Source organism: Eulemur rufifrons, chromosome 25 (assembly GCF_041146395.1).
Source record: "Eulemur rufifrons isolate Redbay chromosome 25, OSU_ERuf_1, whole genome shotgun sequence".
Lineage (NCBI taxonomy): Eukaryota > Metazoa > Chordata > Mammalia > Primates > Lemuridae > Eulemur > Eulemur rufifrons.
In genome coordinates, this window is record NC_091007.1 from 11,452,823 (window position 1) to 11,472,656 (window position 19,834).

Genomic DNA, 19,834 nt, shown 5'->3' on the forward strand with positions numbered 1-19,834 from the left:
ATGAACAATATAGTATTTTTTGCCTCCCAGCTCAGCAAGGTTAAGAAACGTGACATTTTCACATGACACAGAGGGGATTTTTTTTTTTTCTTCCTTCCGGATCGGATTATTTCACTGAAAGAGACCCCTGAATCCCAGCCGTTCAGTGGTCTTAAACAACACATTGTGAATAGAATTGGGGGTGGGGGGAAGGCAGTGGGTGTGGGGGAACACAGATGAATGACAATCAGTTTCCTTTTGCCTTTGCAGGGGAGGAAATAATGTATTGAAATAAATATCAAATAGACATTTATGAAAATGCTTAAATATGATGCCAAATAAATTAATGAATAAGTGAATGTAGAACAATGCCTCCATAAGGCAGAAAAAATCCAATTCCTCCAATTTTAGGGCCTTTTAAAGTTGACCCTTAATTAAGTCAGGTTTTTTGTTTATATTCACACAGATGGCTCATGTCACCTCTACAATTCATTCCCGCGCAAACTGACCACACAAAAAGGAGCAGTCATTTTTCAAAGTACACAAATACAGGTTACCATGGAAACCAGTGGGTGCCTTGCTGCTCCTGATTCTGTTTTCAGAGCAGAATGTTAACCACAGGACATTCCAGCTGTGACTCATTGCGACTACTGGCAAGCATGCCGGCTGGCCCTGGTAAAAGTACAATTTCTCTTGCCTTCAGAGAAGGCAAGAGGATAATCTTTGCGAACAATCTTTGAAGTACGAATTACGTTAGTAGAAAGGAAGCTAGTAGAAACTAAGAGAGGAAACATTGAGATTCTCAGCTTGAATAAGCAGATTGAATTTCTATAACTGTGTTTAGAGGTATTTTTTTAAATATCTGTAATGATGCTTACATTTTTCAAGTTGGTCATTAAATGCATCTTCAGACATGGATATATGTACGTTACAAAAACTTCCTTTTTGTAGAATCTTTCCAGCTATTCTCTTAAGGAGACTGTTCATTTGGGATTTTTGTGGTTTAGGTCCTCCCCACCCCTACCCCACCCCGAAATATCTCAACCACTCTTGGGACACTCGAAGAGGAAGGAAATCTCTTGCCTAAGCCACACTTACCAACTTTTGTCTACTTCCTTTGTGTGGGCTTGAAATTTGGCACAAACATAGTTTATTAAACCATTAGTGACTTGAGACTCCAATTGCAACATGAAATGATCTATTGAGTACTTCTCAACATGAAAGACCCACACAAGGTGGAAGACATAAACCGAGGCACATAAAGTGTGGTCAATCACTGATAGAGATAGTCTGATTTTTGTAAGATTAAGGGTTTTGTAGGTACTTTAGCAATCACTGGAAGGCAAGTTCTAAGTAAACAGAGACCCAAACCCAGCAAATGTGTACCTCAACCTGTTTCCATAGTAGGAATCAACCTTATGAACTATGAGATCTTAAGGAACAGAAATGTGCTTTTCAAGTGTCTCTTTGTTGCTAAATTGTTTTATGACTTTGAATTTGTAACTATAATGAATGAAAATTATAATTGTATATATGAGCATAAGATATATATACTAACTTTTCTTTTTTTCTTTCTTTTTCCTCCTCTTTTTTGTTTTTTTTTTTGGGGGGGGGACTACAAATTAGTACAGTACACTTACTTTTCTTAAACCCATTTCAGAATCACAGCAAGTGACAACTAAAACTCAGCCCTTTCTATTTTAGATTAGCATCTAATTCATACTTTTCCTAAGTATTGTTTTCTTAGTTCCTTGAATTTTTCTGGGAGAAAATTCTTTTTTTTTTTATAGTGGAGAATTAATTTTAAGAATTAATTAAATATAGTCCATATAGAGACAGTAACTCAAGAGTTACTTCTGGATATCATTAAAATATGGAGAAACGTCTATAAAATAATTTGGTCCATTTCCTATTACAAATCTTTGAAAATTTCAAAGAAAACTCTATTTTTTAGAGCTTAATATGTAATTGAAATAATTCATCTGCTGTGAGGGAGAATTTTGGGTATAGTAGAGAATCTTCTATTCTTCATGGAGAATAAAATTTCTAGTCCATGTAAAGAAGATATTTAAATTTCTGAGAACTATGTTCAAGAAGTTCATACAGTGGCTTTTTGAAGTCAGTGTCACTAATAGAAGATTATATTTCACTTGGAAGTGGAAAGTAACTTAATTTTATTCCAGGGACATATTAGAGTATAGTCATTGTGGTCAGAGTCAGGTTCATAATCCAGCTCTAAAACTTGCTTAGAACATAATCTTGTGAAAATTAGTGAGCTTCTCTAAGCTGAAATTTCTTCATCTATAAATCTGTCACCATCATGGTACCTATCTCATAAAGTTGTGGCAAATAGCAAATGAGACAGCCACGTCATAGGTTTACTATGAAGCCTGGCATGTAGAATGTGCTCAAAATGTTATTCTAACTCTCGGTCAGAAGCAAAGGGAACCAATATGTTTTCCAAAGAAACCACCCCAAAATAGCTTTGAGAAAAGAAAGATGATGAGGATAGAGAACCGGAGCTGACTCATGGAAAACATGTCACAGAAATCATCACTGGCAGGGCAGACGGGGAAGCAGTGAGTCCAGCGAGGAGATGGAGGGTCATTCCTTGCCGCATGTTGCTATGACAACCCAGGTCCACATGGAGACTAAGGCAACACTGAGGGCCAGATGTAGAGCCCAGTGCAAAGCGTTGCGCGCGCGTAGGGTCTGCAGGAGGATGGTGGATCACGCAGGGGATGGCAGCAAAGAGAGACAGGAAACCAGAGGCTGTCGAGGCTGCCATGGTGAGCTGGCTAAAGCAGAGTCTATTGGCAAGAAAAGTGGCTGTCCATGCTGAAGGGAGAAGTGCTTGTTCCGTGGTAGCTCCTCTCCCACGCCCTGCAGCTCTAGGTGCTTAGCCACTGGAGCTCCAAAGGGGTGGGCCCTGGGGAATTCCTGGAGCTCCTGCTCAGATATTCCCTACCCCAAAAAACAACCCCAGCAGGATCTACGGACTGGCCTCATTAGAGTGACTGTTAAAAAATGTTGCTGCTGAAGTTTGCACACACATGTCCTGGATAAACTTAGAATTCATAGCTTATTTTAAATTTTAAGGGCTTTGAAATGTTCCTATAACAACAGTAAAAATTGCCAAGCAAGAATCACAGAGTAGGTATGGGGCTGCCATTGGAGATAAGAAAAGCCCAGTAAGGGAAGAACATACATAACCAAATTGTGGAGGATAAATTGGGCAAATGTCAAAGAGGAAGGCTGGTAGGCAGAGTGTGGTAGGCCCCCAAACAGCTCCAGGATGGTCCTCGGGTGGCTCCGTCCCCTCCACTGGACACAGGGCTACGCACAACACGCTCCCCGACACAGGCACAGGAAAAGCCACACTGCCATGTGCTGACAGGGTGGGGCAGGAAATATGAAATATCCAGCTAAAATTAGCAATTACTCAGAATGCTGGGCTTTGCATGACTGCAAAAAATCTATCGAAAGACCACATTCTGAGTTATTTTGTGTCACTCCGAAATCGTGGTCTGTCTCAAACACAGACCGTACAGTCTTCTTTCCATGGGTGGCTACTTGCTGTCCACACTTACTAGCGCATTTGCATGGCTATTTCTGCTTTCCACATACTACTTCTAGTGGAAGCCACACAGGCTGATTGGGGTCCTTTTGTTTCTTAAATCATTGTCTAATCGTGGATGTGGGAAAACATTTAACTACAAAGATGTTTATCTCAGAATTATTTATAATGGTGACAATTTGAAAACAGTGTAAATGCTCCACAACAGGGATTGGTGGCTCAACTGTGCAATGTGGAAAATGACTTGGCATAATAACATGGGGAAACATTCGCAAGCTATTGTTAGGTGAAAAAGAATTACTACAGGATAGCAGGTAGAGAATACTCTTTGAATATCAAAATAAAATAAATGTACAAGGAGAGATGACAGGAAATCAATATTATTAGAGTGGTATAATTTAGGTTTTTTTAAATCTAGGTTTTTCTATTAATATATTTTTCCAATTTCCTGCAATGACTATGAATTCCTTTGTGATCTGATAAATTTATTTATTTATTTATTTATTTTATTTTTTGAGACAGAGTTTTGCTCTGTTGCCCGGCTAGAGTGCCGTGGTATCAGCCCAGCTCACAGCAATCTCCAACTCCTGAGCTCAAGCTATTTTTTTTGCTTCAGCCTTCTGAGTAGCTGGGGCTACAGGCACACACCGCCACTGCAGGCTAAGTTTTTCTATTTTTAGTAAAGATGGGGTCTTGCTCTTACTCAGGCTGGTCTCCAACTCCTGCGCTGAAGCAATTCTCCCACCCTGGCCTCCCAGAGTGCTAGGATTACAGGCATATGCCACCACACCTGGCCTGATAAATTTATTTTTAAATCAGTATCTTGGGGACCTATTGACAAAGGGTATGGAATTCTGAAATTGGAAAAACATTACCAATGCATATCTATATTTCCAATATAGATCTTTGTCAAGCTGGGCTGATACCACGGCACTCTAGCCGGGCAACAGAGCAAAACTCTGTCTCAAAAAATAAAATAAATAAATAAATAAATAAATTTATCAGATCACAAAGGAAGTTGTCAAATGCCCAGCTGGCCTACTAAAAATATACTACTGTCTGTCTTCATAATCTTTTTTTCTGTATCTCAAAATTATACATAAAAATTAGTCCACTGAATTGTTATTATATAAGTAATTGGCTCCAGCATTAATTTAAAATCATATTTTGTCTGTAATCCTTCCTTTTTATCACAACTAGGTTTTTATTATTAATTAGACCTTATTAAAAAATCATTCTTTCAGATATTGAGGGACTGAAGCCTTCTTATAAACATAAATTTCAATAGTCACTGATGGAGCAATAGCCTAATTCTCTCCCTAGTGGTCGGTGAAATGCATCGAAAGCCAAGAATACCCTCCTGTGTGCACAGGAACATTCAATTCCATGCATCTCAGCTTTCCTTCTGCCAATTGTCCTGCTACAGTGAAATGCTAAACATTTACTATTATTATTATGCTTTCTAAAAGCCTCACCGTCTGCTGCAGATAGTCGTGGGAATAGGGAAGAACCTGGTTCACGGAACAACACGAAATCATAGAACTTCGAGCTGGAAAAACTCACAGTGCTGTCATCCAAGCTCCCCTGAGTCAGCTAGGGCGGGAAGGCAGAGCCTGTTAAACACAGTCAGCGTAAGAACTGAAGGGGAAAGATGTCCTTCAAAAAAAAACCTAAAATGTTATAATTGAAAATCTTTCCCATTCTAAAACGTAGAAACTCAATATTATTAACTGAAATCCACAACTATGATGACCAATCTTTAAAATTGAGCTTCCTGATCAATGCATTCTCATTCAGAGCAGTGCCTGCTAGGTGGTGGAAGGTGCCTTCCCTGCGTTCCCTGCCCGTCTGAGCAGCACAGCGACGTGAGGACAACCAGGAAAGGAAGTGTGCATAGAAAAATTCAAGTTCTAGCCTGGTATTGGCACAAGTGCAGGGACACAGACCAGTGGAACACAACAGAAAATCCAAATATAGAACCATCCTCATATAGTCACCTAATTTTTGACAAAGCGGGAAAGAATATACTCTGGGGACAAGAATCCCTATTCAATAAATGGTGCTGGGAGAATTGGTTAGCCACTTGTAGAAGACTGAAACAGGACCCACAGCTTTCACCTCTCACAAAAATCAAATCACGGTGGATAACAGACTTAAACCTTAGGCATGATACAATCAGAATTCTAGAAGAAAATGTAGGAAAGACTCTTACAGACATTGGCCTAGGCAAAGAATTTATGAAGAAGACCCCCAAGGCAATCACAGCAGCAACAAAAATAAATGAATGGGACATGATTAAATTAAAAAGCTTCTGCACAGCCAAAGAAACAGTCACGAGAATAAACAGACCACCTACAGAATGGGAAAAAATTTTTGCATACTACACATCAGATAAAGGACTGATAACAAGAATCTATTTAGAACTCAGGAAAATCAGCAAGAAAAAATCAAGCAACGCTATCAAAAAGTGGGCAAAGGACATGAATAGAAATTTTTCAAAAGAAGATATAAAAATGGCTAACAAACATATGAAAAAGTGTTCAACATCTCTAATCATCAGGGAAATGCAAATCAAAACCACAATGAGATATCACTTAACCCCAATGAGAATGGCCTTTATCAAAAAAACCCAAAACAACACATGTTGGCGTGGGTGTGGAGAGACAGGAACACTCATACACTGCTGGTGGGACTGCAAACTAGTGCAACCCCTGTGGAAAGCATTATGGAGGTATCTTAAACAGATTCAAGTAGACCTGCCATTTGACCCAGCAATCCCATTACTGGGCATATACCCAAAGGAAAAAAGGTCATTCTGTAACAAAGACACATGTACCCGAATGTTTATAGCAGCACAATTCACAATAGCAAAGTTGTGGAAACAACCCAAATGCCCATCAACACATGATTGGATTAGTAAGCTGTGGTATATGTATACCATGGAATATTACTCAGCTATAAGGAATGATGAAGATACGACATCTCTATGGTTCTCCTGGAGAGAGTTGGAACCCATTATATTAAGTGAAGTATCCCAAGAATGGAAAAACAAGCATCACATGTACTCACCAGAAAATTGGTTTCCCTGATCATCACCTAAATACAAATCTGGGAACGACACCAATTGGACATCAGACTGAGGTGGGGGTGGGGGAGGGGAAGGGGGTATGCCTACACAATGAGTGCATTGCGCACCGTTTGGGGAGTGGTAACACTTGAAGATGCTGACTCGGGAAAGGGGGGGTGGGGAAAAAAATATGAAACTGTTGTTTTTAACTTGCATTGATCACTTAATAATTTATCATGAATATTTCCCATATTATTTCATATCATTGTACAAGAAATAATGTATACATTATGAGGACATACTGTATCTAACAAGATATACTGTTAGACTCTTTGATTCTGTAAAATTAAATTTTATTAATTAATTAAAGAAAAAAAAAAAGAAATAGCCAAGATCAAAAAAAAAAAAAAAGAAAAATTCAAGTTCTGAGCATCTAATGGAATTTCTACTGGCTTGAGAGTAGTTTGGAAATTATTATAGGTTTGATGATTATTCATCCCGATTCTGTCCTTCATGTTTGAGAGAATATTGTGAGAGGAAACTCAGAGTTTCTTTTGAATCTGAGAGCAAAGGCTCTCTTTTGAAGGCTGGAGTGTTTGCTTCATTAACTGCCGCAAATTAATGCAATCACGTGAAAGTTCTTTATTGCAAGGGATGGGCAGAAAAGATGAGCATTTCTTTTTGAGGAAAGGGATTTTGATCACACTGAAATGAACATTCTTTTTAAAATTATTTTATAATGTGAAAAAAAAATCACACTTTACTCAGGCAATCTTAAAGCCAACATTTCTTATAAAATGCCTCTTGCTAAACTCAATGACACTACAAAGTGTTTGGCTTAGTAACTAATGAATACACTGCATTCTAAACTTCTTTTGAATCTGTATCACACTTAATACAGTGTTAGATTCATATCAAGACATAAATCAAATTGTTTGGTATGCTGTTGCCACTTTTGTGCATACATATATATATATTTTTTTTTCTTTTTCTTTTTTTTAAGACAGAGTCCCACTCTGTGGCATCATTGTAGCTCACTGCAACCTCAAACTCCTGGGCTCAAGCTATCCTCTTGCCTGGGACTACAGGCACATGCCACCATGCCACCCTAATTTTTCTATTTTTAGTAGAAATGGGGTCTCACTCTTGCTCAGGTTGGTCTCGAACTCCTGAGCTCAAGCGATCCTCCCGCCTCGGCCTCTCATAGTGCTAGGATTAAAGGCAAGAGCTGCCTTGGCGGCTTTGTGCATATTTTTGAATAGCACATGTCCACAGAATTGTAATAGCTTATCTCCAAGTTCTAAGCAAAATACAAAAGTCCTAGAAGCAAACTTCCTCTGGCCGACAGTTCCAGGAAGCATGACTCATCTGCCCAGGAAGTGTCTTAGGAGGAGCCATCGTGATGAAAGTCAGCTCAGACCCATGGCTGCCAACACGCAAAATCTCATCTGCTTCTCTGCATTTCTCCAACTGGCGGATAGGATTGTAACTACTACATTTCTTAGATTCAGATAAAAAATCCGCTGTGGCTTTTGTAGGAGAGGGGAAGGCAGGGGAAGGAAGCCCCGTTTTCATAACATATGGGGCCAATCAAAGTTAATCATAATTGGGAAAGCTGTTTTGGAAACCATAGCTTTTTATTTACTGCAAAATGCTTTAGACAGCAAAAAATAATCCCTACAATTATTTTTGCTAAAATAATAGTAGGCAATATTTACTAGCACTTACTCTGTGCTGGGCATTATTCTAAGTTAAAATTCCTAGCAGCTTTATATATAATGCAGGTAATATTATCTCTATTTTAGAGTTCTGGAAACTAAAGTATATGGAGGTTTAGTAATTCAATATTTTGAAAGGCATCAGCTGCTCTAGAGGAATTTTCCCTGTTTCCTTCATTGGTAATTTTTTAAAAAAAATAACCCTTGTTGAATTCAAGGATACAGAAAATGTTCTTGTTCTCTGCAATAATAGTAACAAAAACAATTTTTAAAATTACAGGGATAGTACCCCAAACTCCTGTTAGTCAATAAAATCAACATTTTCTTCACTACATTTCTTAATGGAGCTTCTAGTAAAATAAGTGAACTAAAATGTTGGTTTTATCATTTATCATTTACCCTTTGTGAGAAGAATCAAAATGCATTACCCAAGCAGGCTGCAGGCAGAAAGCAAGAGGAAAATTAAGTGTCATAAAAAGTGAACCATTAGTTATATCTCAGCCTAAAGAACTGAATGGTATTTGTGAATTTCTCTATGCCTAACGGACGTGCTTCTCTTACATCAGAATAGGTGCAAATAGCGACAGTGAACATTTATACAAGCGTTTACTATGGGCCAGACTTTGTTCTGGCTCTTTATGTACATCAACTTCTTTGCTCCGGTTACCCCATCTTACAGATAGGGAAAGTGAGGCACAAAGAAGCTATGTAACTTGCTCAAGGTCACCTGGCTGGTACTTGGTGGAGTTTGGGTTTAAATCGACCTCGTGTGGCTCCAGAATCTTCATTTTGAAGCACGAGGTTATACTGCACAGATACAGACTCCTGAGCCAGACTGTGCATTCTATGATGCAGCCCAGGAGCCTGTAAGACATTCTCTTGCCAGTGAGCACCGCAGAACTTACTAAATCTTCATTATTGATATTAGCATCCCACAGTAGCCAGCAGACTACTGTTGAATTTCTGCAGCTGACAAGTGGGAGCTGGTTTAAGCCGCTCTAATTCCAGGGACTCCCCCCAAGAATAACACAAAGCTCAGTGTCTGGAGCTGCTTTCACTGGGGAGCTGAAGACGACAGTGGTTTATCTTTAAACCAAGAAATTTGGAAACTGAGGAATTGTTCTTGGGACCTGTATGGACACTGTTATGCCATCACGTGACCAGCAACAATGAGTGCTGCAAACACAGCATCTGTTTCCACTTCACTTAGAGAGGATGCAGAGGTCTTTATAAGCATAGAAGAAATTTGCCTTTACAGATTCCGAGGGAACAGAGGGAAGGCAAAGCCCTCTGGGAGGTGTATGCATTGAGTGAGAGAACTTGGAAGGGAAAGAACAACCTGTGAACTGTGGGAGCTGCTGAGCAGACCAAGGCTCTGCCCAGGGGAAGAAGACAGACGTCGCCAGGGAGCAAAAACCACTCCTAATTGACAGGGCTCGAAGATTGGAGATGGAGTTTCCAAGAGACGCAGGTGGTTGTAAGGGTGAGAAACAACTTCCTGAAATGTCTGAGGAAGAATCTTAATGGCCAAGCAGGAGGTATGCTCTCTCCGGAGGGGCGTGGGGGAATGATAACATGCATTTCTTGAGGACTCAGTATTTTCCAGGTGTGTGGATTAAATTATTGACTTTAATAACAAGTTTATGAGGAGGTGTCATTATTACCCCCCATTTACACATGAGGAAACCAAGGCAGCCAGAGGTTAAATTGCTTGCCCAAGGTCACAGCTAGTGAGGAGGGGCCCAGCTTTGAGCCCAGGCGGACTCCAGAGCCCACTCCGGTTACACAGCCCTGAGCATGAACCTGGGCCCATCACTTTCTGGCAGTGGGATCCTGGAGTGAGTACAGCTCCCCATCTCAGTCCCGGTTCTCCTGGTATTAAATAAATGAGCACAAAAATACTCAATTCCTGGACTATCATGAGGATAGGCAATTATATCTAACATGTCTGCAGTAGTGCCTAGCGCACAGTAGGCATTTAATTAATTACAAATATTATTGTAATTCTCAAAGTAAACATCTGAAATGTGAAGGAAAACTCTCTCATATCTCATGAACTTAAAAGTTTGCTTATTTGCATAAGAATAAAAATGGAATAAATTTGGAAAATATCTCTAGAATAATGATTCCCTGAGAATGTTCTATGGAATACAAATTTCCAGTAGATGCTAATTAATTAGAATTCTAATAATCTATTTGAAACATCGCCTCTGGTGTCTCCCTCAGTGTTTCCTTCCCAAGGGGCCCTGCTCTCTCTCCTGGATGCTGTCCCTGCAGCAGTTCTATCTATTAGGCTTAAACAGTTATACTTCCACAGCCTGGGTGTCTAAAATATATTCTCCATATTGGATGAATGAATAAATGAATGAAGAATGCATATTTAGGACAGCAACGGCTTGAGGAAGTGCCATAGCAAACACAAAATGAAACAACCACCCCTTTTTAATTGTGTTTAGTTTGGCATTTCCCAAATTTATTAGAACATAGGTCTCTATTTGTGAAATATCTATCAGTATTTATGGACAAGACAACTATGTGGTTCTCCCCAAATCGACTTCTCCTTCATCTGGGTTCATGAATCACCAAGCGAAAAGCCAAGAACACCTGCATTCGACTCTAATGTGATTGAGAAATAAACTTGTGTTGCATGAAGCATCTGAAAATTTATGAGTTCTCCATAACAACAGCTAGTATTACCCTGGCTAACTACAATATCATATGGGCCTGATGTTTCAGGGTCGTGGTATGGAAAGTGTTGCTCATGCTATAGACTTAGAAAATACGGATGTCAGGCTGAAAGATTTTTATCCATTCTTACCTTCGAAACGTATTATTTTGCAGCTGAAAGGAGGACGTGGAAGTGTAACAAATGATGATATAAACATCTGGGCCGAACAGGATGACATCAGCAAGGATTTGGCAAGAGATGAAATGCACCTAATAAAGACTAGAGGAAAATGCATTTGCCAGAAGGCGCAGACACAGTCCAGAGGGCCTGAAACTGGCTTGAGTGGGAAAGAAGACGGGAGAGGAGGGAAGGAAAGGAGGTGATGGAAGATGATAACGGTGAAGGTACCTGATAAGAAAAGCAAGGACAAAGTTTAGAATCACAATACAAAACTGTAAAGTAGGTTTGACATTTTTTTACATAATGAGGTAAACAAAATATCAGCAGTATCAGCAAGTAACACTGTTGGTGAGACAAAGCATATAATTCAGCTAAAATGGAAAAGTAAGACCTAGTGGAAAAGAAACATAGAAGATAGATATTAAAATACTTGTAACTTCTCAGGAGGGAGCTTTGAAGTAAGGATAAAATGGGCTGTCTCAGTGGACGTGGGCTACAAATGATGGTCTCAAGTGCTGACTAAGGAATGTGCAAGGTTCGCATTCCTGGCACCCTCGGGATTTTGATTAAGTCTGGGGTGGGGTCTAGGAATATGTTTTTCTAACAAGATCTCCAAGTGATTCTGGAATGCAGCCAGATGTAAGAGCCAGTTATAGGAACCTTATCCACCACCATCAGCTTCTCAGCGGAGACTGCAATCTTTTGCAAAGGAAATATATCAACATTAATGCAGCAAAAAGAGATAGACAGGGACGGCAACAGGAAGACAATTTCAACCATATGGACACCTACTACATGTCTTATTCTGAAAAAAGTGTAGCATTTGTTGAATTCTTTATATACTCTCTTCTCTCAGAAAGTAAAGGAAATAGTGAAGAGAAATGCTACTCTAGATTAATTCTGGCCAGCAAAGAAATGGTTGTGGCTGTGCCAGTGACCAAAAAATTAGGACAGAGCAATCAATTTGCCTTAGAGCAATAATAGATCCATTTTAACCAAAAAGAAACTATCATTCGAGAGCATGTAAAACAGGTGCCATCTTGTTTTATGTTTTTATCATTTTTTGAAGTATTAGGCTAATGGCCAATGAGTCTATATACAAATGAATAATGCTGTGAAGAGCAATGAATGAGGATTTAGGGGGCTCATGATATGATGCAATTCTCAGACAAAATTAAATATAATTTACCAGGAATATCTCTGCTCAGATTTTTTAAAATTATATAAGCCAAGGCTGTGAAGCTATAATAATTCATGCAAAAGTGACCTGGAGATTATAGGGCTTGATATAGGTCAACATTATGACATGGCGACCAATAAATCCCATTTAACTTCAGCCTAAAATACCAGAAGTATATGAACTGGACAACAGAGTCCCAACCCACTTGAGCCAGGCCAGGTTAGTCGGGCTGTTGCATCCCATTCTGGGAGCCACATTTCAAGTGTCATTGACATACGAAAGAACACGCAAAGGATGTGTCCCATGGACGCTTGCTAGATGAGGACCTGATAGGGAAAGGAAGGATGAGGACTGGAGAACAGAGGCCAGGACTTACTCTGGGTTGCTCCAGAGAACTGCAAATTCATGGACTTAGACTTCAGTCCACACTCACGCTCTTCCCTTCATGCCTGTTCACACTATAATCTGGCTCCTACTCTCACCACCCCACAAACCCTGTTCTCTCCAGTGTCACCAGATCTCCAAGGGACCCTTCTCACCCCTGACCTGTCTTGACTGCTTGGGAACACAGCATCTCACCACGCTGACCACCGCCCTCTTCTATTAGGCTCTCTTCCCTGGGCTTCCACAACACGGTAACCCGTTAGCATTTCTCCTGCCTCTTCTCACCACACATGCTCCCTGTTCACTTAGCACGTGCCCTGGAATTTCTATACATTTCTGTGCTGATTTCTCCCAAATTCATCACTTCCGTTTGAATATTCAATAACCTATGTGAAATCTCTTCCACATGGAGATTCAGACTCAAAATAAAATTGAAAAACTGAAACCAAGTTGTAAAATACAGACAGAATCCTTAAGGTTGATTTCCCATATTTGCATGGACAATATGGTCTTATTCCTTTAAGCAAATGACTCTTTATCTCACTGCATAGTTTATTTCCAAATCTGATACAGTTTGTTTTGCCCAAAGGACAAAATAATAAAGGATAGATTTGCTTCCCAATGGCATCCCTACCAACTCATACCTCTTAGCAAGGTTGGACATAGTGTCTGACTGGCACCTAAGCGAGTTCTTTTATAGTTTCCATTTTATTAATTCAAAATAAATTCTGGCTCTAATAACAGTCACTCAGTTGGGATTTGGTTAAGTCACTTGAAAAAACACTTTAACTAAAAGTTATTAAAATGATGGAAGCTAGATTTTTGTGTTTGTGACTTTTTTCTCCCTGAGTGCTTATTTGTGCTTTAAAATTTCCATCACAGACCACCCATTGCAGCTATTGCCCTGGGCTCGCCCCTTGGCTCACAGAGTTGGAAAACAATCTCCTCCCCCTGGCAGCAGTGTTGTTCTTTGGAAGGCTTTTCTGAACTTCTGGTTCTCATTCTGTATTTTTGCTGCTTTCACCATCAGCGTTGCACAAGAGAAATGGCATGCCCATAACATGACAGATGTGTCGCCTACACGGGGCCTCTAATTAGCTGCTCTGCTGTTGTTGGAATAAGCTTTTTTTTTTTAATTTGAGCTTTCAAACACCTCCAAAAATTACCTGACAGGCCCCTCTGTTGCTATTCCATCCTCGAGTCCAAAGAAATGGAGCCCGGTTCCTGGAAGTGTTTCATCTCATTTCCTCCCCACTCTGTCTGCCAACACCTCCTTTAAAGTCCAATTCAAAAGCATCCTTCTCTCTGCAGCTTTCTCTGTTGTGCTTTATCAAATCATGATTACAGCACCTAGCATATTGTCATACGTGCAACGCTCTGGAGGTCAGGAGTTCTGTTTTGGTTTATGCTCAAAGTTGTAGGATTATACTGAATGTACAAGGATTATACAAAAAGAGCAGTTGGAATTCAACTCTTTCTCATTAATAGCTATCATTAGACCAATGATAAAATATAGCTGAAATATTCAATTTAACCTGAACTTATTGAATTCCTACAATGTCCCAGCTGTATATGAAGTGCCTGGGTTACAAAGTGAGCAGGAGACAGCACACACCTTCCAGCAGCCTGCACAGTCCAGCAGGGTATCAGGACAGTCACAACTGATAAAAACAGATATAATCAGCTGCTCTATTTGTGGTATGAACAAAGGGCTTTGAAAGCAACTTTTCTATTTTTTTCTAAAACATGAACAAGATTTCACCATGTGAAGATGACGGCTATTTCAGGTAAATGAAATGAGACAAGCATGGCATCATTAAGCTTGTAAAGACCATTTGAACTCGAGATCAAGGAAGGTGGACTTTGAGATCATTGCCAAATGAGTGCTTGTAAGTTTGTTTGATACTGTGACATATTTTCTTAGTATAGTAGTAAATATAACTTTCTAATGAGTAAACATGATGGCTACTATTTCTCTAATATTATACTTTTCTAAATATAAAGCAAGATTTTTTTCCAAATCATTCTCCCCAAAAAACAAGGGAATTTCCTTATATTTGGGACTTTACAGAGTTTCTCAAAGCATGGGATGCTTTCTCTTCTTTGTTTTCATAAACGAAAGTGCTATTTGGAAAAGATATGTTAACCTCAAACAACCTCAACAAATGCTAGTTTTTGACAGAACTGGTAAAAAGACAGTTAAGAAAAATTTACAAGGATAAAGTATTTTTTCCTGGGAATATGACCTCACAGTTGCAAGTGATGGATGATGGAAGTCTTTGTAAGCAAGACTTCTAAAAATCGTTCATCACCTTAAAAAGAACTGCATTAAGTCATTGTGTTGTCGGTAGGTGGGAAAGGTAGGAATAGGAAAAAAATGTCCTAACGTTACCAGAGTGGAAACTTGTCCCTTCAGAAAAGACTTCTAGTGAAAATATCATATGTAGATTCAAAAAGTATAACATATTAATAATACAGACAGAAATAAAGATGATGTGTTAGATCTCTGTGGTCCCCAACACCCAGGCCGCAGACTGGTACCAGTATGGGCTGCAGAGCTCTCCCTACCCCCATCCCACCCCTACCCCATCTGGAAAAATTCTTCTGGAAAAATACTGAAATAACTTTTCAGTCCATAGCCCTAAATATTACATATTCAAGTCAGCAAGAAAGCTTTTTTAAATAAAATTTCTTATGATAAAAACAGCAGATTACCTCATATTCTAGGTTGCCTAATGTTCAAGCAACATTTAGTGCATAACATTGCAGGCAGAGAGTTGAATAAATGTTACTGGTGGTCATTATTATAACAATTGAAACTCTCATTTTACGCAAATAAAAACAAGTTGAAGTAAATTTAAAAATAAAAATAAGAATCAAAATCATGATACCTAGCACCAGGCAAATTATGCATTAAATAAATTCAAGATACCCAAACATTTTCTGATCTCTTAGTTATAGAGAACAAACACAAAAACAACCAAGAAAAATATTAGTTATTACTCTAGTTCTGTGTAATTTAAATAATATGAGATCAACCAGTCTAGAATTTACATTGAAACCTAAAAACATAAATAGTGCTTTATATATATAATTTAGTAGATTAAATATGAAATATACTTGTTCAAATGCCATGGGTGGTTGGTATATTATAGAGGTGCAGGGCAGGGTTAGGGATTTGATTCTAAAAGCATGACTTTTAACTTGGCTACTGTGATCTGAAAATTCAGAGATTTATTGAGTTTTAGAATACATACCTCTAAATAGTCTGTGGAGCAGTTTGTGTGATATTCCAATTCAAATGCTACAAACGTGTAGTTCACAGTGTTGCCAGTTGTTGCACGGATAGTCCAGTTGCAACGCTGATTGGTGGAATAAGGACTCGGGTAACTTATACTCTCCAAGGTGCCATAGGTTTGATTGACTATTAACACATTCTCACATGCTAGAAGAAAATAACCAAGATTGTTAAGCACCACTATCACATATATCATAATTGCTCCAAGATGTGCGTGAGATTTCCCTTTAAGAAAACATCTAGATTAAAAATCATATATGTGCTTATATTATATGTATGTTTATATATAATATATATGGTGCAGCATTTTATAGTGAAAAGGTCTCCATTTAGAACAAATGTGAGATAATACTTAAGTGAACTCAAACCAAAGTGTCACGAAAATCAAATAGCCGTGTTAAAAGAGGCATCAAATTCCTTTGACTCGGGGGAGAGCAGAATAACTTGGCTCTACTCAGAGATCAGTCCGATTTGTTTGTTAGAGGAGTGTATTAAACATTCTGTGCTTCTGTTTTTCTAACATTAACATTTGGAAGGGACAGAAATTCTGACCTTTAAATTCAACAGTTGAAAAACTCAAAGTCCTAAGTGAATGTTAAAAATGAATAACAACATGGCTTTGTTGAACATTCAAAAGTCTGCAAGAAATTCACAATAAAGGCTCCCTTATTCCTCTAGTTAGTCATCAGGAAGCATCCAGCCAATAGAGGGAGTATAAAGGACTTCAAGAAGACATGAAAATCTTAAATTTTAAAAAATGTCTTCAATCTAAGCGTTTTCTTGAGCTGCGTTTTCAACAAAACCACACTAGATACCCCTAAGGATAGCTAATACTGAAAGTAAATGCCTAATTCAGCCAAAACTAATGACTTAAGCAAGGTACACGCACACCTTTTCTCAAGTCTTTTCCATATTGTCTTTATGATGTGCTATAAAAGACCATGAATGGGAAATAAAGATTATATTGAAAGAGCTGTCTCTAAAAATGTGGTTCATAGATGCATTTCTACTACAACACTAAATTTAAGAATAAGCATTTCCCCTCAGATGGAGTTAACTTTTTCAACTAAGAAACTAAGATGAATTTCAATTGCTCACACCAATGGGTTATGCTTATTTCAGTTTGTTTCAAGAGTTGAAGGCCCACCATAGGCACGAAATAGCTGGGATACACACTTACTTTGCCAGTATTCAGCCTCGAAGCCACGTCCTTGCTGCCCTTCATCTGTCCTCAGTTTTAAAAACATGCTGTCTCCACTAGAACGTATAAGAGGTGGTTTCTCATCCCCACAAAGCTGAGTTAGGAGATGGGAGCTGGTACTTGGGCCATCGTATACCTTTAATAAAACATTTTAAATGTCAGACGGTTGGGGCTATAAACGTTACAAAAGGACTCTGTAATCCAGAGGAAGTGCATAACAAATATATATATGACAAACAAAAGAATAGCCCTGAAATAAAATAGCTTCAAAAATTATATTTAAGTATCTATAAATTCGGGCCGTGAACTCGAGCCATTAAGCCATGGAGAGGTACACTAGTAACCATGTGAACCTAGGGTAAAGTTTGAAGACTGAAAATGAGTCTAATACATATTTTTCAGGCCATAACTGATATCAATTGTGCTCATTCCTTTTTGATTTCATAGTTTATAATTTATGATACTTTATAATACATTTTTCTTTAGATTTTCTTTAGACAATGGTGAGTAAAAAGTACTTGTAAGATGACTCAAATGATCTCCTCTAATTCACCAAAATAATCATCTGAATTGTGATTTTTCAATGCATATATGGAAATTTCATAGATAATGATTGTAATAAATCCCATGAGGGATAAATGCCTCCTGAAAGTGGTTTTCAGCATATCTTAATAGTCCATAGTCAATATATTTTCAATATTTAGTGTAATATATCAAGCCATTCAGTAATACATGTTATACTTAAAAGAGTGTCATTTTCACCAAATTTCCTTTAAGTTTTTATTTTGTGTGAATATTTCAGGTGATGTTCTGTTTAGACACTCCCCTTTGCTGAATCTCAAAAATAAAAATAAATGCATTATGTGTGTTGGGGGAATCGGGAACACGAATGATACAACCGAGACGTTATACGTACAGCCAGGTAATCTAAAGTGCAGTTTGGATGGTGCTCCAAGTGGAAGTCTTTGAACTCCAGTTCGAATGGGCTGCCATGGCTGGCCTTCAGCCACCAGTAGCACTCGGAGCTGTGGTAGTAGGGCATCGGGTAGTTGGGAGAGGTAAATGTGCCTCTGGAAGAGGTGAGATTGCCCCCGCAACCTACAGGACAAGGAAATGGAATGACATGCACCCTTTTCCTTCTGGTAAAATTGAATCTTCTCATCTGTATCAAACTGGTGCTACTGTACCCTCCTTTCAATCAAGTTGCAAGGCAAAGCTGCATCACAAAAGAGTAGCTAGCCTACCATCCCAAGTGGCATCAATGTACTTTTTTTCTAACCACGGAGACCAGCTTGATGAAATATACCAGGGAACTATGAATAGAACTTTCTTCCTTTGCCCTTCAAAAAAATGGGCTGCTGCTAACTAAAAAATATTTGCAGTGGTGAAGTTTAAATGCAGCTGGGCAAAAATGGACAACCGATGGACAGAACATGACAATTCAAGAATTAAGAAACCAAGAAGACTGGATTCTCCAATAAAAGGCAATTCTTCACAATTTACCTGTTGATGATCCATCCCAGTAAGCTGAGAATCCAGAGCTTGAGATAACTATATCACTCTTAAATTTTAACCATAGTTTGTTACTATGAGAGATAATTCTTGGAGGTAGATTTGAGCCACAGTATACTCCTAGTGATGGTGAAGTTTCATAGCCTCCATCTCTGACAGATTACAAAAATGAAAATGTGTTAGGCTACTGATGATGTTACTACACAAATATTTAACATAATTTAAACTTTGGGATTACAAACATTAGCAGCTCATCAGATTGACCAACTTCTCTCAGAAATACTCTATAAAACACAATTTCAAGTGTTTGAGTTTATTATATAGTATTTGAATAACTTAGTAATGAATAACTGTCATTTATGGTTGGCATGGCATTTTATATAACCAATTGAAAACTGAAAGAATGTGTTTAATCGTTATCTCAAATAAAGCCTGTGGCAAATGTGTCAGAGTAAACAAGACAAAGAAACTGTAATTATTAACAATATAAACAGATGCAGTTTTATTTAACAGAGAAACCTTAAATGTTTTCCTTTTAATTTGGAATTTTCAAAATTTAGTAGATCATATTTGATATATTTAGCAAAATTCTAGAAATAATTCCCTTCCTAAGAATTTCTAGGGCCTTAAATCTAGTTTATCATCAATCTGTAGCTTTTTCAAATAAAAAAATAAGGACTCAACATCAAAGTCCAGTGATTAATTGCTATAAATTAAGAAAATTATGTCATTTTAACATGATAGAATACAATTGTGACTTGTCTTTTTGGTACCTTACTTTACATCATAAAATAAAATGTATTATAAAATAAGATTCCAGATTTCAAGTGCCAAAAAATTTTGACATAAATGCACACCAAAATGATTACCCTAATTTAACTCGATGTAATGATATTGGGAGATAGCACTGTATAAGTTAACTTACCTTTACTGCAACAATATAACTTTTTAAACACACTCTTTCAAAGTGCCAAATAATGAAAGAAAAATGCCTTGTACTGAAATTCTCAAGCCTAGACTTTCATTATTTGAATACAAAAAACTTCATGAAAATCTTATGGTTGCTATCC

General features: G+C 38.2%; 1 protein-coding gene across 1 annotated transcript in view; it reads right to left on the reverse strand.

Moving 5' to 3' along the window:
• The window catches only part of CUBN (cubilin), a 227,716-nt gene that overhangs the window by 150,740 nt on the left and 57,142 nt on the right, over nt 1-19,834 (reverse strand). Inside the window, exons 24-27 of the mRNA XM_069458708.1 lie at nt 18,756-18,916; nt 18,169-18,350; nt 17,232-17,388; nt 16,011-16,198 (exon numbers count right to left, since the gene is read on the reverse strand). Coding sequence (XP_069314809.1) covers nt 16,011-16,198; nt 17,232-17,388; nt 18,169-18,350; nt 18,756-18,916 — 688 coding nt within the window. The remainder of the gene's footprint in view (nt 1-16,010; nt 16,199-17,231; nt 17,389-18,168; nt 18,351-18,755; nt 18,917-19,834) is intronic.